Source organism: Myodes glareolus, chromosome 25 (genome assembly GCF_982192425.1).
Source record: "Myodes glareolus chromosome 25, mMyoGla1.1, whole genome shotgun sequence".
NCBI classification, from domain to species: Eukaryota; Metazoa; Chordata; class Mammalia; order Rodentia; family Cricetidae; genus Myodes; species Myodes glareolus.
In genome coordinates, this window is record NC_142050.1 from 19790145 (window position 1) to 19815970 (window position 25826).

The window sequence follows — 25826 nt, forward strand, 5'->3', positions numbered from 1 at the left end:
GTAACTATAATTCTTGCTTGATACCTGTTCTGTTATATGTAAATTTATTATGTTAAAGTTAAAACCTTCCTTTTTATTTAAAGAGAAAAGGGGAAATAGTGTGGGAAGTTTTTCTGTATATGTGTTGCATTTATTGGTTAATGAATAAATCTGTTTTGGCCAGTGACTTAGCAGAATAGGGCAAGGTGGGAGTTCCAAGCAGATAGAGGAGGAGAAAGTAGGCGAAGTCAGGAGATGTAGGTGTCAGAGGAGAAAGACGATAGCCACAAATTAGAACCTTGTCAGTAGGCCAAAAGCTTTGTAGTAAAATATAAGATAATAGAAATGGGTTAATTTAAGACGTAAGAGCTAACTAGAAATACGCTTAAGCTATTGGCTAAACAGTATTGCAAATAATATAGTTTCTGAGTGATTATTTTGTGTGTGGGAAGCCAGGAAAGAACAAGTAGCCTTCAGCCAACAGTGGAAGGAAAGAATAGATTGCCATAAGTTATTCTCTAGCTTCCACAGATGAGCCAAGGTATGTGCATGCCCACACTTGTACACACATACACACACACACACACACACAGAATTGTCCCCCCAAATGATGCTAACTTTCCAACAGTGTCTGGCCTGAAAAGAAGCAGGGTATCAAGCAGAACCCAGGGCAGTACCAGCTGTAATATGGGTATATTAAGAGTGACATATGATGTTAAGAATGATGATGATAATAGCTGATGTTAGATGTCCTTCTATATATGTGATGCTTTTAGTGGTTAATGAATAAAGTTGTTTTGGCCAATAGCTTAACAGAGTAAAATCAGGTAGGAAATCCAAACAGAGATATATAGAGAGAGTAGGCGAAATCAAAGAGATGTCATGTAGCTGTCAAAGGAGAAAGACGCCACCAGAACCTTCCAGTAGGTCACAGCCTCATGGTGACACACAGATTAATAGAAATGGGTTAAGATATAAGAGCTAGCTAGAAATACACCTAAGCTATTAGCCAAACATTGTTGTAATTAATATAGCTTCTGTGTGATTTTTCGGGCCTGGATGGCCAGGAATCCAACATACAATCTCTGTCTACAAATAGCAGCTAATAGTAAAATGCGGCATAGTAACATTGAACTGGCATTAACCTAAGAGCTCGGAATAGATGACAATTTTAAAAGCACTCTTATGTCTGAATTGTTGTTGCTATTTCCAGTTTACACATCTGGACACAGACACTTTGAACGTTAAAACCACCCTCAATATTATACAGCTCTTATTATTTCTCCTAGTGACAAAGTTGGGAACGGTAAGGGAAGAAATAGATCTGGTGGATCTCAGCAACAGGGACAAGAGGAATAGACATTTACTGTGCTATAATGTGTGCACTTGTTACAATGTTATTGGCCTCTTCTCTCTACTCTCCCACCACAAGATAGAACATGAAATAGGGCCAGCTTCAGCCTACCCCTGATGAATTAACAAGCCATTATTGGGGAACACAACAATATTCACACATAAACAATCCTTTTTCACATAAAAAGCATAGCCAAGAAATGTGGTGTTGGTTGTGTGTAGGTGACATCGCCAAGTATTATCAATTACCATAACCCAGTTGACTTTCTGCAGGTGACATGTAGTCCAGTAATAAGGGTTACGTTCAGTAAGAAAAATGGACAGAGTGTAGGTAAGTTTTACTCCGTGTTTCTCTGGAGGATATATGTACACTGGCTACATTAGATTCATTTTTAAATTTCATTTTTCTCCATACAGAACATTCTCCAAGGAAGCTCAGCTCACGCTGACATGACAGACTTCTACTTCTGACAGCACACCATACTCGCTACTTTTGCAATGCCTGCTAAGAACTTTGAAAAATTCTGGATTAAGGAGCTCAAAGGGGGCAGATGAGGTGAGATAGTGCAAGGCTGTAAAGTCAGAAGTGTGGTAGTGGAAGCATGAGGATTAGATGCTCCAGATCATTTTTGACTGCAATAGTGAGTTAGAGGCAAGCTTGGGCTACCTGAAAGCCTGTCGCACACAAACTCAAATGTATAAATATTCATGTAGGGCATAAAGAAATCCTCAGCGTGGATTAAAAAATAGAGACCAGTGAAGGAAGATGAGCACATCCGGGAAAAACAAGGGCCCAAGTGAGCCTTTTGTTCAGAGGTTAGCAATCAAATCCTGGACATACAGAAGTGCAGCTTTGACAGTCCTGTAGACACCACTGTCCAAAGACAGTCAATGGTGGTTTCTCAAGAAGTTTAATAGAAGACAAAATCTGAGGCTCCCAAGAAGCCTACATAAGGATGAGTGAGAAAAACTCTCTGTGCATAAGAGCCCAGTAAGAAAACATGCTTGTCTTGGACTTAGAGGCCAATAATGAAGAAAAAAGTTCCCCGGAGAGTATATGAGGTATTTGAGTTACAGGCTCAAATTCAATCTATCTGTGCAATGTAATAAACTTCAACTACACAACTTAATTTGACCCCAAGCTTGCGCCAACTTGCAGGATCAAATGCTAATATTCTCGTGGAAAGCTCAATTTTAACTCTAGCCTTGACGAATCTCCACATTTATTAACCTCAGAAGAGTAAATGGAGAGTTAAAAATCCTAACCCAGATGGAATTAGGCACTACGAGCAAATGTGGCTGCTTTTGAAGAAATAGCACAAATATAGTTTTCAGTACTGAATTTAAACATATGTAGACTACATATGCTTACCACACAAGAAATTTGAAAATGACTTTCAAAGAAAATAAAATAAAGCTCACAAAAGTATGTCATTTTGAAAAAATTTAAGTTGGACACATAAAAAATATTCAGAGTAGTGAATAAAAAATTCTTAAAAGTGTCATACTGTTTTCTTGGTTTTTTTATTTTTTGAGATAGGGTCTCCCATAGTGTGGGCTAGCGTGTAACTACCCACATTATCAAGACTCGCCTTTAACTGCTGATCCTCCTGTCTCAACTCCCCCAGTTTGGGGATTACAGGTGTGCCTCGATGCTACTAGTCTAAGAAGGGATAATTTCCTCAAAACAGAGAAGCATTTATTTAGTGCACTATTTTTATGAAAGGGATTTTAAGATAGAAGCAGAGCGGTGATACACTAATTAACTACTAGTGAACATTTGCTAGGGGTAGAAAAACAGCCCGTTCAAGACTATAAGCCGTAACCCAGCAATTTATCCAACATAAATTCGAATCATTGCTGATACATCCCAACAATGGATTAAATCTCCATAATTTATGGTTGGTCGTTATCTACCTATAGTTATTTATTTACAGGTGTATTAGAACAGTTGTTTTACAATGAACAACGAGACACGATGCAAAACACAACTGGCTATTGCAGACTATTTTGGGCATCTTTTAATTTGGGGAATGCACATTCGCTCCAGTCTCCGTATAAATTATCTTAAAGTTACAGGGCCAACAATCAGCTGTTCCGTTTCTATCTCGGGAGTGAATAACGAAGATAAATTCCAGCAGAGAGTTCTCCTCTAGACAATCTGAATTTTCCGAACTTGGCCGATTATTCTAGCGTTTGGAATCTTTGCCATTTGCCTAGCACGGGTAGAAATCCATGACTCACAAACGGCGGGCTTGGAATCACAGCACAGAACAGGTGAAAAGTTGTTCCTAGTTGTGTCAGACAGGCGCATACAACTCCCGTCATTCCCCTTAAGAAATCAACAAATAAACAGAGGCACCGCATTTCGGATTCTGGCGTACTCAGTTCGCGCAGGCGTGTGGTTTCTGTAGTTGCGACGCCTAGAACTGCCCGCACTGGTGGGCCCCTGCTCTGCAAAAACAGACTACATTTCCCAGAAGACCACGGGGATCCGCACCGGCCTGCTGACGTCACTGCTCAAGGCAGCCAATGGCAACGACGGGCGGCAGTGAGGCAAGCGCCGTCAGGCGCCAAAGTGGAGCCTTTTTTTTTTTTTTTGCTTTTTTTTTTTTTTTTTTCCTTTGCCGGAGTCGAGCGGGTGCTGCTAGCGGAGGCGCCATATTGGAAGGGACAAAACTCCGGCGACAGCGAGTGACACAAATAAACCCCTGGACCCGTTCGTCCCCGCAGCAGTCAGGGCCGCGATGTTGTACCTAGAAGACTATTTGGAAAGTGAGTGCGCGGCGCCGGCAACGCGGCGGGCGGGATCCGCGGCGGGCGGGAGCGCGAGTGGCCGGGCGGGCGGGATGGCGGGAGGGAGGGGGAGCGGGGGATGTTTCTTTCTCACGGTAACTGGCAGCCTCGTTGTGAGCCGCCCCCCCCGCACGCACGCACGCACGCACGCGTGACGCCAGCGCGTCCCTCCGCCGTTGGCCCCGCCCTCTGACGGACTGTTCCTTTGACAGTGATTGAGCAGCTGCCCATGGACCTGCGGGACCGCTTCACCGAGATGCGCGAGATGGACCTGCAGGTGCAGAGTAAGTGGCGCCTCTCCCCGGCCCCGCGCAGCCCCGGCCTCCCTCGGGCGTCGCCTGGCGGCTTCTCCGCGCTACTTTTCCCGGGCTGTTGGAGGAGGCGGCAGGCACACCATTCCCTTCACACGAGGGGCACAGCAAACACAGTGTTTGTGTACAGCACGGAGATGACGACACTGCAGCGCAGTGGAAACTCGCGTGCTTTTCCGAAGGTTTGCACTTGAGCCTGCGTGCGGAACTTGGAGTTCTGTATTCAGACTTAAAAGTTCACTGTCTCCCGAATTTCTCAGGCGTAAGGACTTAGAATCACGGGTTCTTTGCAGCGATTTAGGGACCCTAGTGGACTTGGAAGGCCGAACTTTGACAAGTTGCACATTATGAAAGACGCTTAGAGCTGTCATCAGCATGGTTATTTTCTCAACCAAAACAAGTGAGAGAAATAATTATTAGGGAAATCTTCCGATCTGCTCTTTATAGAAATTTAGACATTTGGTGGGCTTTCCTACCAGTTTCTTGTTTTATAAACAAAACCACATAGCTCAAGCTGGTCTGATACTCACGGTGTATCCTAGTCTGGCCTTACTCCTGATCTTACTGCTTCTGCCTACCCAGTACTGGGGTTTATAGGCATGGACCACCATACTGGCTCAGCTTTGATTTTTCTATCAATCAATGTTTGGTAGTTTTTGTATGTGACTTATTCCCGAAATTGACCTCGTTCTTTTGAAAAGTCATATTGGAGGTGCCTCAAAGGCAGCTTGAGTTTGCTGAGAGCCTTTTCTTTTCATTCTCAGCCCCGCCCCCCTGCCCCCCTCTCTGCCGCACCCCCCCCCCCCCACACACACATTTCGGTACCTTTTGTTCCCAATTGTACTTTTCTCATCTCAGTCCCTGGGTCATCTCTTGGGATGCATAGCCATGTAGCCCGTCATACACGTGTGGCAGGTGTGTGTGTGATTTCCTTTTGACTTAATGCAGTTATACTAGTAGACATTTGCTAAAACACATTCCACAGGGATTGAGCAGAGCTTGACAGCAGTAGATTTGGGGTCACTTTAGGGCATCACTGGTTTCTTATCCACTTCGGTTGTTTTGCTGCCTGCCTTGGGCCTTTTTTAAAGACAATCTGAGAAATGAAAATAATACAAATAATTAGGATGTATAATACCCATTACAAATAAGTGTAGAGTAAGGGATTATTTAAAAACATTTTTAATCTTTTAATTTTTTTTAAATCTGTGATAGTTTGGATTTAGTCTATAAATACTACAGGGTTTTCAAATTTGCTTTTTTATAAAACTGATGTTTTCTGAAGTTAAGTGTGATTACATGTTAACAAAAGTAGCAGCCTGCCTAATATCGGCAAATGAACTGAAAGTAAAATGCAATTTTGTTTTTTTTCTTTGTTTTGTTTTATTTTGTTTTGTTTCAAGACAGGGTTTCTATTGTCCTGTAACTCACTCTGTACACCAGGTTGGCCTCAAACTCACAGAGATCTTCCTGCATCTGCCTTTCAAGTTATGGGATTAAAGACATTCACCACCACTATCTGGCCAAGCAAAATGCTTTAAATGATGAATATAGTAAGCAAGTTTTTCTCCATTTCCATAACAGAAAAATCCTTTTATTTGTCTTTTTAGCAGTCATCCACTGAAGTCATTATTTTTGGCATGGGCTTGGGAAAAGCCTTGCATAGAGTAAATATCCTGTGTATTGAGTGAATAAGTGGCATCTTAAGATGATCACACATTTCATAACTCTCATATGAGCGGAAGTGATGGGGTGCTTGGTGCCATGCTGCAAATGTTGAATGTATTATCACTATTTTTATTAAAAGAAGCATGAAGACTTTCCAGTAGTCCTCTCAGTGCACAACTAAGGATGCCATAACTAGCCGACGTAATGCCATTAGCTGGTTTCAGTGCTGTGCTACCTCTGGGTTGTCGCGTAGATACTTGTCTGTGTGAGGGACTCTGCCTTGATTATCAGAAAATGTCTTGAAACAGCAAAAGTCGGCACAGAATATTGCAGCTATTTGAAACTAAGGTAATTAAGGTATTACTGTTTATAGAATAACAGCATAATGTATATAAGCCCCTAGAAAACTACAATAGTACATGTTGTCAGACTTTTTCTTTCTTCAAATCAAAGCAGTTTGGTTGGCTAAGTATGAAATGTTTTATTATGTCAGATGCAATGGATCAGCTAGAACAAAGAGTCAGCGAATTTTTTATGAATGCAAAGAAGAACAAACCCGAGTGGCGAGAAGAGCAGATGGCATCCATCAAAAAAGTAAGTGGACCTGGGGTGATTGTCAGTCACAACTGCGACCCTCTCACAATTGAGAGAGATTTAAAATTAGGTTAGTCCCTGGGTACTGAATGAAGGAACATTATGAGTGACTTGGGGGTGCTTGTTATGTTTTAAAGCAGTGGCTCTCATCCTGTGGGTCATGACCCCTCTAGGGGTTGAATAGCCCTTTCAGCGGGGTCTCCAAAACCATCAGAAAACATGGATATTTACATTATGGTTTTATAACGGAGAACACAGATATTTACCTTACCATTCATAACGGTAGAAAAATTAGTTATGAAGTAGCAACAAAATAATTTTATGGTTGGGGTCACCACAACATAAGGAACTGTATTAAAGGGTCGCAGCATTAGGACTGAGAACCACCAATTTTGGGCTTCCCTGTAATTCTTCCTGAGATTTAGCTAGTGTCCTCCCGATCAGAGCGCAGCTTAGATATGCTCACCGAGTGTGCTATGCTGGGGGATCTGGTGTTTTCAAGGATGCTCTGGAAGCCCCGCTCCAAGGACTTAGCTGTGCTCCTCACTGCCATGTAGCCGCTCGACTCTGGTCAGGTCCTTTAATATGAGGAAGAATACGTAACTACACCCAAATTTTCAGGGCTCTACAGAAAAATTAATTTTGGAACTAAAATTTTCATAGTCGTGTTATTCTTCCATCTGGAAGGAAGAGTGTTGCTGTTAGGAAGGGGAAATCTTAAGTCATGAGAGAAGTGAGCCTGCCTTATGAAATACCTGGGGACCCAGGTATGTAGGAGTTTAGAACTTGATATATAAATCTGGGGTCCACTGGCCATCCCTTTCAACTGAAAGGTATTTGCTGTAGCCCAACTTGAACTGACCCCTAAAAGTCTAGTGATTTGTGGAAGCTCATAGGGTACTTTTTTTCTTGTTTAAAAAATAATTTTGTTTTTTAAAATCATAATATGAAAAACTATAAACTACAATTTGGGTGGTATGAGTTTATACCGAGAGCTGAAGACCAGTTGGACAGAAGAAATGTGCAGATCAGAATCCTATGTATGGCTGTGCTTTTGCTGTGCAAATCAGGACTGGAAAAATGGCTCAATGATTAAGAGCACTGACTGCTCTTCCAGAGGACCTGGTTTTATTCCCAGCACCCACATAATGGCTCACAACCATATGCAATTGCAGTTTGAGTGGATCTGATGTCCCCCTCTGACTTCTGGGGGCATGTAGGCAACATATAAACATAGGATAAATATTTTTAAGTTGTATAAATGAAGTGTTGGTATGTTTTATATGTTAGTTAAATTTTAGCATTGTTTTGTTCTTTCATATATTTATTAACTCATAACTTTCTACTAAGGAGACTGAACTTAGCATATTTCTTTTTATTTGTCTTTTCTGAGATTTTTAAACATCTTTTACTTTTTGACATTGCCCTTCATTTCTAATGCTCTCCAAACCACCCCTACCGTGGGAGGCTTACTGTTGCTAATATGAGATGCCTGGATGATAACAAGGTTATGAAAAGAATAATGAAAAGGCAGGAATATGTATGTATGTATGTATGCATGCTAAAGTTACCAGTGCTTAAAATGAAAATTTTTCTTTAGGACTACTATAAGGCTTTGGAAGACGCAGATGAGAAAGTACAGTTGGCAAACCAAATATATGATTTGGTAAGTAAAATAATGTGCTTATTATGCAATGTATACTAGAATTCAGAATTTTGTTATCAATTTTATTTAAATGTAATCTGGAATGTTGCTCTCTTGATCGCATTTAATTTGAGAGTTCAGCTTCTGTGTCTTTGAGGAAGAGTCATGGGAGTGCACAGTATTAATAGGTTGAAAGCCACACATTAATGAAGATTACTGTAAGACCATGGGTGATATTTTTATTTCAGAAAGAATTGACTATATTTAATTAACCTTTTTTTCTAACATTTTGAAATTATTTCTATGATAAAATGTAATTAAGAGTACTGTGTTAGTGAAAGTTTTTGGTAGTCTGATTAAAATGAGAAAGAGGGCTCCATGTTAAGTGTGTACTTTTTGTTTTTTGTTTTCTGTCTTACTGTTTTTTTGTTTTGTTTTGTTTTCCCTGTTTTGGGGAGGGGATTGTTTTATATTGTTCTTAAGAGAGAGAGAGAAAGAACATGGAGTTGGGAGGGCATGGGAATGGGGAGGATCTTGGAGGAGCTGGGGGAAGACAAAAATTTGATAAAAATATATTGTATGTAACAAAATTTTAATAAAAAGAAAAGAAAAGGAAAAAAAGGTGTTTCTTTCTTGCAACAGTATTTCTAAGAGATTGGAATTCCCAAGAAGAGATTTACACATGCATTTGCTTCTCAAATTGGTAGTATGATGGTATCATCATATGATATGAAACATTTATTTTTAATGCAAAGCTTCTCCTTGAGTATATAGTTTAGGAAAATTAATTTCTCTTTTTGTGTCACAGTAAGTTAAAAGAGAAAAACAGTGTTTACTTCTGATTGACTTCAGCTTTTACATTTTACATCTTATTTTTGCAGTGTTTTTCAGATACAGTTTATCATTGAAAAAATATATGCAAATAAAATGTTATTAACAAGCATGGCACATTATAAAATGTCCTATTCTCATCTCTGACCAAATAAATATCTCTGTAAAATACTCTGACCAAAAGCAATGTCAGGGAGGAAAAGATTTATTTCATTGTATAGGTTACAATTGCTTGTCGAGAAAAGACAGAACTGAATTTGAAGTAGAAACCATGAAGGAATTGTACTTGCTAACTTATAGACTCATGCTCAGCTAGCTTATAGAGCCTAGGACCACCTGCCCAAGGAATGGTACCACCCGCAGTGGACAGGATCCTCCCATAGGAACGTTTCCCCCCACCCTCCTCCCCCAGACATGCCCTCAGACCAATCTAGGCCGTTCCTGTCTCAGATGACTGTAGTTAAAGCCAACTGGGACACAAGGTACCCACTGTGTGGATGATGCATGCAGTCAAACGCATTACACTTTAGTATCCGTTGTATGGAAGAAAGTATGCTATCGTTTTTATATAGGGAAATATTTAAATTTTTAATTATCTTTTTAAGCTTGCTGCACTGACAAGTGATTGAAAGGAACAGTTTCAAATAAACTGACGTGAAAAGAAAGCAAAGCTTCATTGAAAATGCAGTGTTTCCTATTCTGAAAGTGTTTCAGACCTTAGTTACTGCAGGTCCAAGTGCAGCTTCCAGATAAGCTGTGTTCTTTTTTGTCGTTACTGCGCTTGTGTTGTCCTTCGGCAGTTAGAGCACATGTCTGTAATGGACTGTAGTCATTTTCACGTCTCATTCTGACTCCTGCCGAAACTCTCACGGTCCTCAGGAAGCCAGCCTCCTACCTGGACATCTTCTTTCTCTGTGTGACCCGCTTCAGTTAGAGTTCTTCACACACGCATGGGTTGGAGGGTATTTCCTTGAGCATGGACAGTTTATCAGTGGCTCCAACACTGAAGAAAGTGTTACCCTACTCCCCAGCAACCATTAATTGCCAATAGACCCTCTGGAAGGGTGGGACCCCATAGGTCCCTCTGTTATCCATGATGAAATGGTGACAGACTCAGTTTTGTGCAAGTAACCTTAGCTGCAGTGAATTCACCATGCAGTGCTGTGGCATCTCCAGAGTTGTGTTCTGTTTCCCATCCCCCTATCTCTGGCTGCACCACCATGTTCCCAAAGCCTTGGAAGGGATTATGAGGATGTCCCCCTTAGGGCTGACTACCCCATCCTGTAGTCTTGGCGCTTTGACGAGTTAAGAGTCTGCTTTAACTGCCACATACAGAAGCTTCTCTGAGCCAGGCTGAGAACAACACTAAGGTGTACAAATAAACATGAGAATTTAGAAGGAAATTTGACAACATGGCCATTTAGCAAAACCTTATTAGTAGGTTTTTCTTGAAGGCCTTGGACTCCCCAGCCATGAACTCTTCACCAAGTTTACAGTGTTAGGCATGGACGCCCGCCTGTGGCGTGGGCTTCACATCCAATCAGAAGCTGTCTGCTAGCTTCATAACAGTCAAGGCACTTTGGAACCAGAGGGCACATCTTGCCCTACTCTACCTTGTGCCTTGCAGCTGGGGAAGAGTGATGATTTTTCTCTTATAGCAGCTGTTGGAAGGAAACTTCCAGCCCGGTTCTACTTTGATGCTTCTGTCTTGCCTTCGTGTGGTATCTTCAGCTTTAGGATTATATGGTCATTTCAAGTTCTGTGAGAGACCAAGTAGTTGAGGTTTTGTTTGTTTGTTTTTAATGATTTTAATAAGCCGGGCTCTTAATACATGGAGTAGACATGATAAGTGGACATCCTTAATCTATGGCAATGGTAATAGAAACCTCGTCAAGTGCTTCCGTGACTGTGTGACTCTAAACCATTTCATCTCTACCCTCAGCTTCTTTATCTATAAAATGACTTTTTAATCTCATGAAAAACTATTTTCATGCACACTTGCATGCACAAATATACACCTACATGCATATATATACATGCAAGCACTTGTGCACACACCCGACTCTTGGGATAGCTTTCTCTCCTTTAAAGACTCAGTTTATCTTCTTTTTCCAACTGGAGTTTTCTCGGTCCTTCCAAATTGAAGCAATTTTCTTTTACATGCTAATATTTCTAGCCAGACCTGACATTTTTCTTTTCTTTTTTCCTGTCCATTTCTTGCCACCTCTGCCGTCCTTTCTGCTACTTTGCCTCCCTTCCCTCTAAATGATACCATTGCTGTTTTAATAGTCCTTTTATGCCTATTGAAGTACCTTTTTTCTGCATTATCTCTTAGGTAGAATGTAAATTCCTAATTCAGAATCAAGCTAGAGGTTGTGAAGATGCTAGGGATCATGGGAGGAGGTTGGTGAGTAGATGCTAAGTTACAGTACCTACTAGTACTGGCGTGTGTTGTCTTAAAAAGTTAGAAGAATGGGTCCCATTGTTTTTGCCCTTAAGAACAAAAGATCAAGTGCCAAGGAGATGAATGCATTTATTCTGATTTGAATAGTGCACATTATATGTTTTGATGTATCATATTTTACCTCAGAAATACAGATTTTATTATTTTGTTTGTGTGTATGTGTGTGTGTGTGTGTGCAAGAGAGATATCTATAGGTAGGTAGATATTAGATAGATAGATAGACAGACAGACAGACAGACAGATAGATCAATCACAAGGTTTCTAAGAGAGAAAGAGAGAAAAACACACAAGCTTTCCAGGAAGTGGGGAGTGGGGAGGCAAGGTACCTGTGAAGTCCAAGAGAGGATTTTAGAATTTTTGGAGTTGGAGACAGACCGTTGTGAGCTGGAGACAAATATGTCCTCAGCAAAGCAGAATATGCTCTTAACTACTGAGTCAGCTCCCTAGCCTTGAACTTATGAACGTTCACTTTTACTACTGTTCCTATCCCTTCTAATACCTTCTTTGGCTTTGCTGTATCACATATGCATTCCATTCTTCATCTTTAGCCTTTCTTTTCCTTTTTATATTTTCTTTTCTTGTCTCTTGGCTGTATACCCCAACATTTAAGCATTTGCTTCTCCCTTATTTTTTAAAGACACTTAGGTACCCAAACAAATCTTTTCTGAAGCATGGTCTTCCTTGAGTTTCTCATTCATGCTTTCTGACACTCTCTTATCTTTAGTTGCCACCCAAGTCCATGGCAGTTTGTATTCTCTATGCCAGGCCCTTGAAACTTCAGTTGATAACTTCTTTACTTAATCCATTGGGCACTCATAGTCCATTTTGACTCTGTTGGGGAATTGAATGCTGTTTACCATTTTCTTTTTATTGTCATTTTTGCTCATGTTTTGTTACATGAAAGCTCCACTAAAACGTTGCCACCTTTGTGACTTTCTTGGTCTCTTATGTAGCTCTTAATGATAGTGTTCTTGAGCTCAGTTCTTAACCCTTATTCTTTCTTATTCTTCAAGTGTTACTCATAGATAATTTTCTTTTATTCCATGACCAGAGGGCAGGGAAGATCAATTACCATACCGTACAGTAAATTGGTTGGTTATGTACTCTTGTATTTCTTACCCACATACCTCCCACACAGTAGAGAAATACTTCTCAGTTACCTTTCCATGTGTTCTCTTGGTTTCATAAGCTGGACAGCAGTCCCTTAAGCCTGAACATTTCTGAGTTGCTGAATCACATTATCTGAGACTTTTCCCTTCTCTCTCACCCCCACCCCTTATCTCAGAAGATCCAGTGGTCTGTAGCTTCTCAGATTGGTAGACTAAAAGTCCTCCTACAGCCCTTCATCCCGTCTTCCGCATACTTAATCTCCACGGCCTTGTCAGTTTCCCCACCCGGTAATTCCTACCTACTTGTTTAACCTGCCATACTTCTGGTGCTTTTTAGAAATTGGAGTGTAATTAGAATACAATATGCATACACTGAATATGTTACTTAGATTTTGACTAATGTGTATTCTATTGGAACGATAGCCCAGACAAGATAAAGAGCTAGTCTCTAGAAACCCTCTTGTATCGTTTTAAGTGCTAACCCCTCTAATATAGTCATCACTTGTTAGAAAGACTAGAGTAGCTTTTCTAAATTGTGTTTCAACTTGGATCCTTTTTAAATGAAGGATTTTTTTTTTTGGAGAATTCATGAATGAATACTATATTTTCATCATTTTTACCATTTTCTTCTCTCCAAGTCCTCTCATGGCCCCCTCATTGCCTCACAAACCCATGACCACTTTTTAATTAATACATATATATAAATATGCTCTATCCATCATTTATTGATTGTCTATCTAATCTTTTTTTCTATATTATCTGTGTGTACATTGGGTGAGTGGGAGTGTATGTGTAGGGGGAGATCGTCTGCTGAGTCTATTTAACATTGCTTATACATACATGCATTTAGGGCTGACCACTTAGGATTGGATAACTTATCGGGGAGCTCATCCTAGGAGAAAACTGATTCTTCTCTCACCAGCCATTGATTCCCCATAGCTCTTCGTGCAGGGATGTAAAACTTCTCTATCCGTGTTGGCATGGCAAGTGTTATTCACTGTGCAGTTCTTAGGCGATCACACTGTTGAAATTTCATGGGTGCAGCTTCCCTGTTATGTCAAGAAGACATCCAGGTTTAGATGTCCTGGCCCTCGGGCACTTAATCCTTACACACACACACACACACACACACACACACACACACACACACCTACCTTCTGTAATTTTCTCTGAGTACCCACGTCCTACCTAACTATAAAGACTGGCATAGCAAGATATCCCCAATGCTGCAGTAGTGGCTCTTCTGTCTTGGGTGTAACCAATAGTTGTCTAATTGGATTTAAAGCCTGATACTGTAAACCTATGCAGATGCTAATGGCTGGAGGGGTTATAGACCCTAGAGGAGAACCTACTGCTGCCACTTTCCTAAACCAATACAGTGTATAATCCATAAGCCCGTGGTAAGTGTAGCTCTTAGTCCTCATCAAAGAAACTTTTTGGAACAGATGGAGACTTACAGAGATCCACCACAACTGGTCAAATGCAGATAATATAACTGTCGGGTGCCCAGCCCGAATTGATCAATCTATCATGTTTATTTTAAAATACACACTCATCATGCTCTGTTCTTGGTTGAAATCCATTGATATTTTGTTCAGGATTTATTTTACTGTGTTCTCCAGGATCCTTCTTGATCCTGTCTTTGCTCAGTTATTTTTAGTATTCTTTTTAATATGTTATCATGTTTTTTAGTTTCTTCAATTTAGATAGGTTTTTTTCCTAATGGATATAATTGCAAAAGAGCTCCTCAAAAAAAGGTTTTCAGATTTGTTCAGCAAAAGGGATATTTTAAAATACTAAATCTTTGACTTAGCAAGATGGCTCAGGCCGTAAGGATACCTTTCACCAAGCAAGAGTAGACTTTACTGATTTACTGATCTGATGGTTCAAAATATGAAATGCTCCCCAAAATTGAACTTTTGTGGGTGTTGACATGATATTACACGTTAAAAAAAATCAGGTGACAAGTTAGTAGCAAAACAGGATATGGATATTCCCTCTAGATTGTGTGTGTGACGTGAAAATGAGGTTTGCACTGAATCCTGACTCTGTCCTCAAGATATCTTAGTAGTATATGTAAGCCTCCCCGGATCTGAGAGCGTTTGAAGTCTGCAATACCTCTGAAGTTCCGTACATCCATTTCCAGTAGGAGGCACTGAACCTGTCTACTGGCAGACTTCATGCTTCAGTGTTCTATATAAAATGGGGTTTATTGTGTTTTTTCACACTGTAGTATTTTATTTCCTTTTAATATCAGTTGTAAATGGATATATTCCTATGACCAAACTACACTGGTTATGTCATTTCTTAAGGAAAGAAACCATAGTAAGCATCTACAAATGCAGAAACATCTGGGAACAAAACAAAAAAATTACCATGTTCGATAATTTCCTAAAATCCTAATATGTAAGTAGTCATTGAGTAATTATTGTGTTCCTTAACCAAATACTACTGTCTAAGAAGTATTACATTGCAATACCCAGTAAAGTTGATTTATATAGACTCCACTAAAATTAGAGTTTTTAGTTAATACCCAAGTGTTCTTCATCGGCAGTGAAGTGTCCAACACCCTTACATTTGCTTCTCTTTATATGTTCTGGCTGCCCCCGAGATGACTGAACTTCAGACCTATTCTACCTATGAACTTGAGAGTTCTCTCCCTGATCCTCTAATTAAGAAATTAATATTATGTGAGCCTGACCTTTGGTTTGTTGTCTGTCCCTGCTGTCTTTCAGGGAGATGGTTAGTATTTTCCAAGTACTTGGTTCAGCCAAAGGAGAATAGTTCACATTTTCATCTAGTCATTTAGGGATCTAATGAGCCATTTTTATGATTTTTCAGAGGATACTTTTTGTGATTACTCCCCGCTTCTCCCACACACACACATACCAATTTATCTTTTTCCTTATAGCAAAACCCTCTCATGGAATAACTTGCCTGTAATTGCTGTAGATTTTCTCTTAGAAGTTAATAACCTGTTTGCCCCTTCTTTAAAGTCAAGCTAGATACCTAAATTGGAAAATTTGACTGTCATATAAGTAATTGATCGTGTAGAAACTCTTTAAAAGTTATATGTAAATTTAATTTAGGTTCATCAGTAAAATCTGAACATTGAAAAACAGAGAGATTCAAAGGAGAAAAATAAAGTATTTCAACTCTAAAATATTAAGAGACGTGGGGTTTTTGTTGTTGTTTTATACAAAGAGGCCAAGTGTGACCAAATTCTTTACGATCATGAATATGCTAAATGATGTTTTCTTTGCCTCAGAATATTTCTGGAAAAAGACAGTAGTTTAAACTTAGCCATTGTGGTTGAGGTTATAGAGTGATTTGGAGGTAGAACAGGAGAGTTTTTGTGGATACCATTTATTTCCATTGATTAATGGTAAGAGTCTATGTTGAGCTTTGATTTGGAATCTGTGAGAAGCACAAAATCTCTCCTGAGTAGACCAGTACCTTCTTTATTATTGTAAAGCAACCTTACAGGTTCAAGTGTGTGTGTGTGTGTGTGTGTGTGTGTGTGTGTGTGTGTGTGTGTGTTGGGGGTGGCACAATCTAAGAGCTTGCTTTGCTTGACACCTGTGTGTGCACTTCAGTGAGCAGCAAGAACAGGTCCTTGCCATTTTTGTGGGTAGCAGGAAGGCGTGTGGTTTCAGTTCAGTTTAGTTCTTTATAGTCCTTCACTACTATTTACAGACTGTCTTATGGTTTTAGCAAAAGTTAAATCTCCTAGTCAACTTACTTTCCAACTTCTCATTTTATTTTAGTAAATTTAAGGAAAATAATTCACATTGCCCAAGAGTTGCTTAGAAAGTAATTAGTTCACAGTTGCTTTTAAATCAAGAAGCCATTTCCAGAGCTGCACCCTCAGGGTGGTTATGGTTGCTCTGCCTGCTGAGGTAAGAAATTAGTTTTGAGGACTGTTAATTCTTTGAATTCTGTTGCTTCTTCTGAGCCATCTATTGAACTTCATCAATAATATATCTAATAAAACGATTTTTAAGTAGAGAACTAGAATGAATTAAGTGTATGGTGTTGGGGAAACACCTTCCCATCGCTTTAGACTACCTTCCCAGCTGAGATTCCAGCATTCTCCCTCTCTGTTCTGTATATTACAGCCTGGACCATTCTTTCTTTTCCTCTGAACTCTGTTTGGCTGTCTCTATACATGTTGTGTGGTTCCTCAGTTCTCCTTACTTAAGTACAGTGTGCTCTTCACTGAATCTTCATATGTTTGTATCTACCACAGCCCAGTGTCACATTGCTGCATCTTTTATTCTTGTACTACTTAATTACTCCTATTAAAACTGATGCTTATTTGCTACATTTACACTATATCTTATTTAGGTCTTTGTTATGTTAAAACTTTGTAAATTTTGATTTATTGGCTAAATTCTAATTTCTATGAACGCAGGAATTTTTTCACAGTTTTTACATGTTCTCCAAATTTAACCAATAATATATAGAAGCACATTGTTTTTTGCTGACTTAATTTTAGATAAATTGATGGAAGGTTTTCATTGTATTAAGTATTTTGGAATAAAAATATTTCATTAGTTTGAGTTCCCCCTGAGATTAAATTTTGACAATAAAAGAGACGCGAATTGTTGAATAATGGAGATCTGCGGTCATTCTTTTGTTGAAAGGGAGATTCCATTAGAGGATGCTCAAGTTACCTGTGTCCTATGAATAGGAGTAAAAATATCCCCAACAGTGACACCAGAAGGCTTAAATAATTGTGGCTTATAACCTCTGCCATACTCTGAAGAGTAATTTGCATGTAAATATTAAGTGATAATTCAACTTAAAATGATTGAAAAATTATAAAGTAATATGTTGAAGGTTGTTGGTAATATGCAAAATTTAAATAATAGTACAGTATTACTAGTTTTGCTATTTGAATTATGTGTTTCTGGGTTTAAAAAGAAAAGGAACAGTTGGTCCCTGTACACAGTTTCCGTAGTCATTAGATACAAATGATAAAGCGTAATATATTTTATAGAGGTAAAATTTAAATCTTATGTCTGTAGTACAAAAGCTGTATAACTTTGGGCATGTTATTAAACCCATCTGAGCAATGTCTTAAAATTTAGGGTGAGAACATCTGTCTTGACTATTTTTCATGTCACCTTGACACAAACTAGAATCATTTTGGAAGAGGGAAATTCAGTTGTCTTGTGTGCAGGGGTCTCTATTATTGTAAAGAGACACCAGGAATGAGGCAACTATTAAAATAGAAAGTATTTAATTGGGATCTGCTTACAGTTTCAGAAGTTTAGTCTATTATCATCGTGGCAACGAGCATGACAGCATGCAGGCAGGTCACAGGAGCAGTAGCTGAGAGCTGCATCCTGATCAGTGGGCAGGGGGGGGTTGAAACTTTAAAGCGCCCCCCCCAGTGTCACACTTCCTTCACCAATGCCACACTTCTTATCCTTATAATCTTTCAAACAGTTCTACTCCTTGGTGACGAAGCATTCAAATACATGAGCCAGTGTGGTGGCGGGGTGAGGGGCACATTCTTCTTCAAACCACTACAACAAGACTATGACACATTTTTTGTTTGATGGAAAAGGGAGGGCCCAGCTCACTGTGGGTGATGCCATCCCTGGGCAGGTGGTCCTGAGTGATGTCTGAAAGCAGGCGGACTGAGCCATGAGGAGCAAGCTAGTAAACAGCACCTCCATGGCTTCTGCATGAGTTCCTGCCTCCAGGTTCCTGCCTTGAGTTTCTGTCCTGACTTCTGAGATAATGGACTATGAGTTGTAAGTTCAAATAAACTCTTTCCCTCCCAAGTTGCTTTTGGTCACGGCGTTTTATCACAGGACAGAAAAGTAACTGAGACGGTATCTGCAGCACAGAGCCCCGTGTCCTTGGGCGCAGGGCATCCGACCTACACCTTTGTGTTTTTCTGGCCTTTTCCTCTTCCTCCCTGTGTTAGAAACAAAGTACTTAATTGAACAACTGAATTTTTTTTTTCATTTTGTATTGTAGTGCACTGTAGTGTGTGTAAGAAGGCCATTCCGGTTTGATTTTGTTTGATTGGGTTGGGTTGAGTTTGTTGTTGTTTGGGAGACAGGTGAGGAGAGAAGATCTCACTATATAGCACTGACTGTCCTGGAACTCACTATGTAGACCATGTGGGCCTGGAACTCACAGAGATCCCCTGCCTCTACTTCCCAATTAAAGGCATGAACCGCCATGCCCAGCATTTGCTTTATTTTGAGACTTTGTTTTTTATTTTAATTGTGCATGTTTGTGATTATCGATTATATGGGTTTGTGCACAGCACAATGCCCATGGAGGCAAAACAGGGCTTTGGATCCCTTGCACCTGGAGCCACAAGTGATTGTGAGTCACCAAAAACAGATGATAGGCACCTCACCTTGGTGGGTACCTAACCTCATGTTCTGCTACAGCATAAGCGTTTCTAACCAGAGGGCCAGTTCTCCATCCTCTGCTTTCTTTAGTCCTAACAGTGATCCACTGAGGTTAGATTTTGGAAAAAGATCTTGTCAGTGTTGTAATAAGGATATGTGTCAAATAATTTGATGGATTGTTTATTCGTTTTTAAAATAGTAAGTTTGGAAGGATATTGGAAAATATTTGACATTAATCCTACAAATGTATTAAATTAGGACATTACTGTTAAAACTATCATAATTTTCCTAAGTTATTGAAAGTATCTTTAAGAAAATCATAAAATAAAAATTTGCCATCATAACTAAGGCAGTTGTATTAGAAATAAAACCATTTTAATCAAGCTTTTTCAGAAATGAAGATTTTTTTAAGCTAAAGTTCCCTTTTGTTCGAGCCTTTACATAAATGTTTGTAATGATAACGGTTCACTTTCCTGCTATATAGCACTGATTGCATTTGTCCCTCTGTTGGTTGAGGGTCTTCCCTTCGTTAGTCTAAAGGCAGTTCTGCATGGCACTGTAGAATGGCTCCAGGGTAGAGTTTAGGCAGAAGGTAAGAGTTTAGACACATTTTTAAATGTTTCTGGTCCTCCAGCCCTCAGAACTGGCACTTGCTTGGATTTTCACAGCCCCATTTCTGAAAATTGGTCATATAACATTTGCTAACATATTTGAGACTCTGGTTTCTTAAACATAAGATTGGGAGAGTATTAGCCTGGGCTGGAGAGATGGCTCAGTGATCAAGACAACTGCTTGCTCTTCCAAAGGTACTGAGTTCAATTCCCAGCAACCACATGGTGGCTCACAACCATCTGTAATGAGATCTGGTGCCCTCTTGAGGAAGAGACTTGGTCAGTCATCTTCATCAACTTAGACCATGAAACCCAATGTGGACAAGTTCAACAGAACCACCATATACAGACTGCCCACGCATGCTGTGCATTGCCAGGGCATAAATTTCATTCATTTCAATTCATCCTAAGGTGTAATTTGTCTGACTTGCTTAAATCTATGAAGCAGATTCCCTAAAAGGAACAAAGGTTTAAATTTCTTAAACTGTAGTCTAACAGGGTCCTAGATTTGGTGCTATCTTTTATCTTCTTTGAAACAGGTAGACCGCCACTTGAGAAAGCTGGATCAGGAACTGGCAAAGTTTAAAATGGAGCTTGAAGCTGATAATGCTGGGATAACGGAAATATTAGAGAGGCGTAAGTACAATTTATGGTTTTCCATCTACCTTAGAGAATTACCTGTGTCGTTCACCAAGGAGACATTTTCTCACAGAAATCTTTCAAATTATGCATGCCCTTTGGCAGATGGTGGCATCTGGGTCTCAGAACCTGAAGTCTATGAGTCATAAACAGGGAGAGACATAATACAGAGTGTATCAGCCCACTCCCTCTTTATGAAAATAACATGCAAAGGCTTTTCATTCTGTGTTTTCACTTTGAGATGGAATCTTGCTGTATAAAACCTTGCAGCGTCAGGTTCTAGTGTACTGTGAATATTAGTGTATGGCTCCATATTTGACACTCCTTCCATTTTTAATATCTGCATATGCTAATCTGATTAGTGGTAAGAAGGAAGTGGCAAAGAAATGCAAGTACCAAGAGTGAGAAATGAATTAAGTCTGTTTTTATGTGCTTAGGTTTGAGAAAGATTGGGTTTTCCCTCCTTAGAAACATCTTGAAGCCTTGCCTCACTTGTGTGTACTGAAATATCCACTGGTTCCATAACATTTGCTCTTTTGTTTCCAAAACCTCCTTCTCAGAAGAAGCCTACTAATTTATTTATTTATTTATTTATTTATTGCAAGATTCAACTTGATGTTGAACTTAGTACCAAATACTTCCTGGGCTTAACTCTGGAGACTTTATCAAAATGTGAACAAGATCAAGATCTCTACTTGTAACTGATTTAGAATCTCTTCCAACCTAACTAGGTGAAATAAAAGCAGATAGCTTGGCGGTGGGGCCAGAGGAGGTAGGTAGTAACTGTTGGGCGACTTCTATGAGAATTCAGTTACAGTGTTCCAGCAGACCATGGGTGTTGGTGCACTTACCAGGTGGAACCTGTTCCTGTGTCTACTGTCGGAGAGTGGGTTTCACAGTTCCCAAGCTCTGTGTTTACCAGATTTGTGAGGTTCATCTGAAGAAGCCAGGAAATTTGTACCTTTAAATTGAAAAGTAGATAATCATTCACATAATTATCTTCTCTACTAGCAATACCTTTATTCTGGAGGAAATCTATCTGAGGATAAAATAAATTGGGGAACAAGATGGAATATTATATAACCTTGGAGGTTTTCTTTCCTTTGGAAATGCTGGTGGTAGCTGTAACAATACCCCAAGCCTGCCTACTCACTGCTTCAGGAATGTTAAAACAATTTCCACACCAAGGACACAGATGAATGAAATGGAACTTGGATCACATGCTCCATCCTGCCCCCGACATGATTTTATCTCAAGGAATAAACTCAGAGAATTTCTTTAGAAACATTTTAATGTTTGGTATGAGGAGTTACACCCTTTGCTTTTTGCAAGCAAAGCACTAAGTTATTCTCTGGAGTTGCCATTATCACATTCATGTTCATGACTGGAAGAATTTCTTTGTATGTCGTCCTATCCGCACACCTAGACCTTCAGGATTACCTATTGAAAGGTCTTCAAGTCTGTTACTAGATTGAAGTTTTTAGATCTCACCGTCAGAGAGCTGTAATGCCCCTTTTCCTGTTTATGTGGTACCCAGCATCAGATTAGACATTAGCATGCCTTGAGCTGTTGTGTACTTCGTGTGAGTACTGATACATGAGTCTTACTGCTTAGAGAGACGGTTGTTCAGGATGATACTGAAGGTTGTGATCCTCTGCATGTCTAGCTAAAATGATACACTATGCACCAGAGTTTGGTAGTCATCTGTGAGGGGACATATTGCTTATGGTTGGTTAGTGTGTAAAGTTCTGTGCTGACATCTCATCCTGGTTTGTCTCTGTGCCCGTCTCTCTAGGATCCTTGGAATTAGATACTCCTTCTCAGCCAGTGAACAATCACCATGCTCATTCACATACTCCTGTGGAAAGTAAGTTTGATTTGAGTACATTTTAAAACTCATTAAGGTCACCTGTATTTTCTCTTTTATTAGCTCCACATACTAATAACCAATTTTATCACAGTTGACTTTAGACTTTTCCATTTAAGCAAAGTGTATCTAATCTGAAAACAGTCCATCTCTTCTATAAACATAGAGGCAGAATATATAGAAATACCAGCAGCATCTATCGGCTTCCTACAATCCTAGGGAGTGTCATGACTGACCTGAACTGTATTTCTTCATATAGCTTTGACCCTCAGTGCTTACTTACATATAGCATGTGCGTAAAGGAATCTTGGGTGCTTGGCTAGTTGATGGCCTTACTGCATTTTTTTTTTGACAAGAGGAAAAAGTGGTAAATTGAAAGCTATTTTAAATGATAGACAATATATTAAAATGAACTTCCTCTCATGTTATATGTGAAAGCAGAGTGCATCATGGGTTGTCTTTAGTATTTTGGTCCTAAAGTTTTTAAAGTGCTTGACATATTTACTCTGTCAGTGAAACACGTGTTTGCTTGTCCCCTCCTTGGTGAACCTAACGGCGTGTTTCATGGAGAACCTAGATCATACCTGTGCTGGTTTATAAAAAGGTAGATGTATTATTATGTCCTGTCTGTAGTCCTCTAAAGTTTAAAATTGTGTGAATTCTTTCTTTTTATTCAGAAAGGAAATATAATCCAACTTCTCATCATACAGCAACAGATCATATCCCCGAAAAGAAATTCAAATCTGAAGCTCTTCTGTCCACGCTTACATCTGATGCTTCTAAGGAGAACACACTGAGTAAGTCTGTTTTCTTGAGTATCATAGTTTGCTTGTTTTGTTTGTGTTGGAGTAACAGGATAGAGAGACACTCAGGGTTATAATTCCACATGTGTGAAGCTGGTTCATGTCTGCGTGTGGAGAATAGAAAAGGACAATTGGTTTCCATTTTTCAGTTGATTCAATCCCCAAAGTACCTAAAGAATTTAAATTTAATGATTATACATTCTGGGAAAGAAGACATTTTGAACTATGTAACATTATGTTCTCTGCAACTGTCTTTATTTCTTTACTTCTTTACAGGTTGTCGAAATAATAATTCCACAGCTTCCTCCAACAATGCTTACAATGTGAATTCGTCCCAACCCCTGTCATCCTATAATATTGGCTCATTGTCTTCAGGGACTGGTGCAGGGGCAATCACCATGGCAGCAGCTCAAGCAGTGCAAGCAACAGCACAGGTAAAAAGTCAAAGGTTTAGAAGCAAATGTTGCATTTTGTTCCTGTCATTGACAAACCCCGATAGGAGCCACTAGGTGTGAAGAGACGGGTGTAAGACCTGACATTGCGTGGGTTCAGTATAAAGTTGGGCTTTTCGGCTAGGTGGTGTCAGTAATAACGCAGAAGGGTTGTTGGCTGGGAGTGGTGCATTGTGCACATCACACACCGACCTCCCCCAGCCAGTGCTCAAGCAGCCTTGCTCTCCTTGTGAGGACAGTTCTGTTCTTTCTGCGCAGTCGGCCTTTCCGCTGGATTTGTGGTGGCTGCAGTTAGTGCGTTTCTGTAGTTTGCACACAGTGCAAGTTAACAAGTTCCATTTCCCATAGTTTTTCTCAATTTAGCATGAAAATTATTTTGAATCTTTCATGAAACGACTTAAATAACCATAACTTGTCACTCTTAAAAGAGAAAATCTATATTTCCATATATTAATGCTGTCAATGCCTGTCTACTAAGATGAAGGAAGGACGGAGGACATCGAGTCTAAAAGCCAGCTATGAGGCGTTTAAGAACAACGACTTCCAGCTAGGGAAGGAGTTCTCAATGCCCAGAGAGACAGCCGGCTACTCCTCCTCGTCCGCGCTCATGACAACCTTAACGCAGAACGCCAGCTCCTCAGCAGCTGACTCACGAAGTGGCCGAAAGAGCAAGTAAGTTCTGTAACGGAAGTGTGCCTTTGCCCAGCACTGCTTGCATGGAGCCTCCGCTGGGCTGCTAGGAATTAGCTAAGGTGGGGTCCAGTGACCCAAGCTGACCGCTGGGGCAGGCAGACAGCTGTTTGCGCTGCCTTCCCTGGAAGGCTGGAAGTCTTGCAAGTGTTGGGGTCATTTGTAATTTTCCTGAGTTTGTATGTAAGTGACTTCACTCTCTTTTGTTCTTTAAGATAGATCATTTTATGGTACTGTTTCCATTTTTAACTTGGGTGTTTCGTGGTGGGTTAATAAAAAGTGCAAATTGTATCCCAGGAAGGTTTTACATAAGATTTTTCGTTTCGATCAATAGTAAAGCATCTGAATTTTTGCTTATGTCCCCAAAACTGATTATATGAAAATATCCCTAGATTTGGTATGGGAGAGACTGAGGCTGACTGTGTGAACTGTGGAAATGAAAAATTATCATGTGCCACTGTTCATCAAGATAATGTATACACCGGTGTCTATGTATAGTGAAAATTCAAGCCAGACATGATGGTCAAATTCAAGGCCAGCCGAATCTACAGAGAGAGTTCTGGCCAGCCAGGACTGCAGCGGGGACCCTGTCCCTGTTGTCTGAAGATAAAAAGGTACAAGCGTAGGCCAAAAGATATAATTATCTCACAAGGAAATAGCCCACAGAATCAACTAACCAGGTCTCATAGAGGCTCACAGAGACTGACCTGCAGTCAGGAAGTCTACGTAGGTCTGACCTAGGTCCTCTGTATATGTTTACTGTAGTGTAGCTTAGTGTTCAGTGGGAACCAAGGCTGTTTCTGGATCTTTTGCCTTCTTTGGAGACCCTTTTCCTTCTACTGGGCTCCTCGTCCAGCCTCCTTATGAGGGGATACGCCTGGTCTTAATGCAGCTTGATCTGCCGTGTTTGGTTGATAGCCCTGGAAGGCCGCCCTTTTCTGAAAGGAAATAGGGGTGGATTTGGGGGAAAGGAGCTGGAAGGACAGAAGGGAGGGAAAACTTTAGTAGGGATGTAATATGAGAGAGAAGAATAAATAAAAAAGAAAAAATTATCTAATAATTGTATTTTAATTTTATTTTTAAATGTATTACTTCTCTACAAAATTCCTGAAAGAATGATCAATGTAAAATATCCACAGAACTGTTACCTATCTTAAAAATTGATACAATTGCCCAAATTTAATTGAACTCCTTATAATAAGTTACTGTGTTTTAGGGCTCCAGAATAGAGTTGGTGATAAGCCGTTAATGAATACTTGGTAGGCATAGAACATATGCCCCTGATGTTGGAAGGATTTCACCACCTACTTTTGTATATTTGTGTTTAAGGTTTTAATGAGAATTGTTCTGTTTATTGTAAAAATATAATGTGAGATAGTATAGCTATTATTTTTGAATACTATCAAAAGTTTTAAGTCAATAGTAGATAGTAACTAATTTAGAAATTAGTTTTACAAGTTGAAAACATTATAAAAGAATTTTCTTCTATTTATTCTAAATAGGTTTTTTAAAGAATTTTCTTCTCAATACTTTTATTCTCCAGAAATCAAAAATTGTAAATAACTATTAAAAACAGTGTTGCTTTTCTTTGCTCTGGGAAATTGCTTCTGAATGAGATTTCTTAACATCAGGCA

General features: G+C 39.7%; 2 protein-coding genes across 5 annotated transcripts in view; one reads left to right on the top strand and one right to left on the bottom strand.

Annotated features, from left to right (window-relative positions):
• Positions 1-3934: 3934 nt before the first annotated feature.
• The window catches only part of Ing3 (inhibitor of growth family member 3), a 28070-nt gene continuing 6178 nt past the window's right edge, over positions 3935-25826 (top strand). The window contains exons 1-9 of one of the 2 annotated variants that reach the window (XM_048450958.3): positions 3935-4107; positions 4341-4412; positions 6601-6701; positions 8302-8367; positions 20281-20377; positions 22176-22247; positions 22958-23044; positions 23327-23484; positions 23981-24174. In XM_048450958.3, the coding sequence (XP_048306915.3) occupies positions 4080-4107; positions 4341-4412; positions 6601-6701; positions 8302-8367; positions 20281-20377; positions 22176-22247; positions 22958-23044; positions 23327-23484; positions 23981-24174 (875 nt within the window). In that variant the 5' untranslated portion in view covers positions 3935-4079. Of the gene's footprint in view, positions 4108-4340; positions 4413-6600; positions 6702-8301; positions 8368-20280; positions 20378-22175; positions 22248-22924; positions 23045-23326; positions 23485-23980; positions 24175-25826 lie in introns of both variants that reach the window. The other variant, XM_048450957.3, reaches the window with a different exon arrangement.
• The window catches only part of LOC146889706 (uncharacterized), a 36832-nt gene continuing 16356 nt past the window's right edge, over positions 5351-25826 (bottom strand). For 2 of the 3 annotated variants that reach the window (XR_014999887.2, XM_085683680.2), the window contains exons 4-6: positions 21232-21341; positions 7168-7279; positions 5351-5535 (exon numbers count right to left, since the gene is read on the bottom strand). The gene's annotated coding sequence lies outside the window, so the exon portion shown is untranslated. Of the gene's footprint in view, positions 5536-7167; positions 7280-8923; positions 13800-21231; positions 21342-25826 lie in introns of those variants that run through there. The other variant, XM_085683681.2, reaches the window with a different exon arrangement.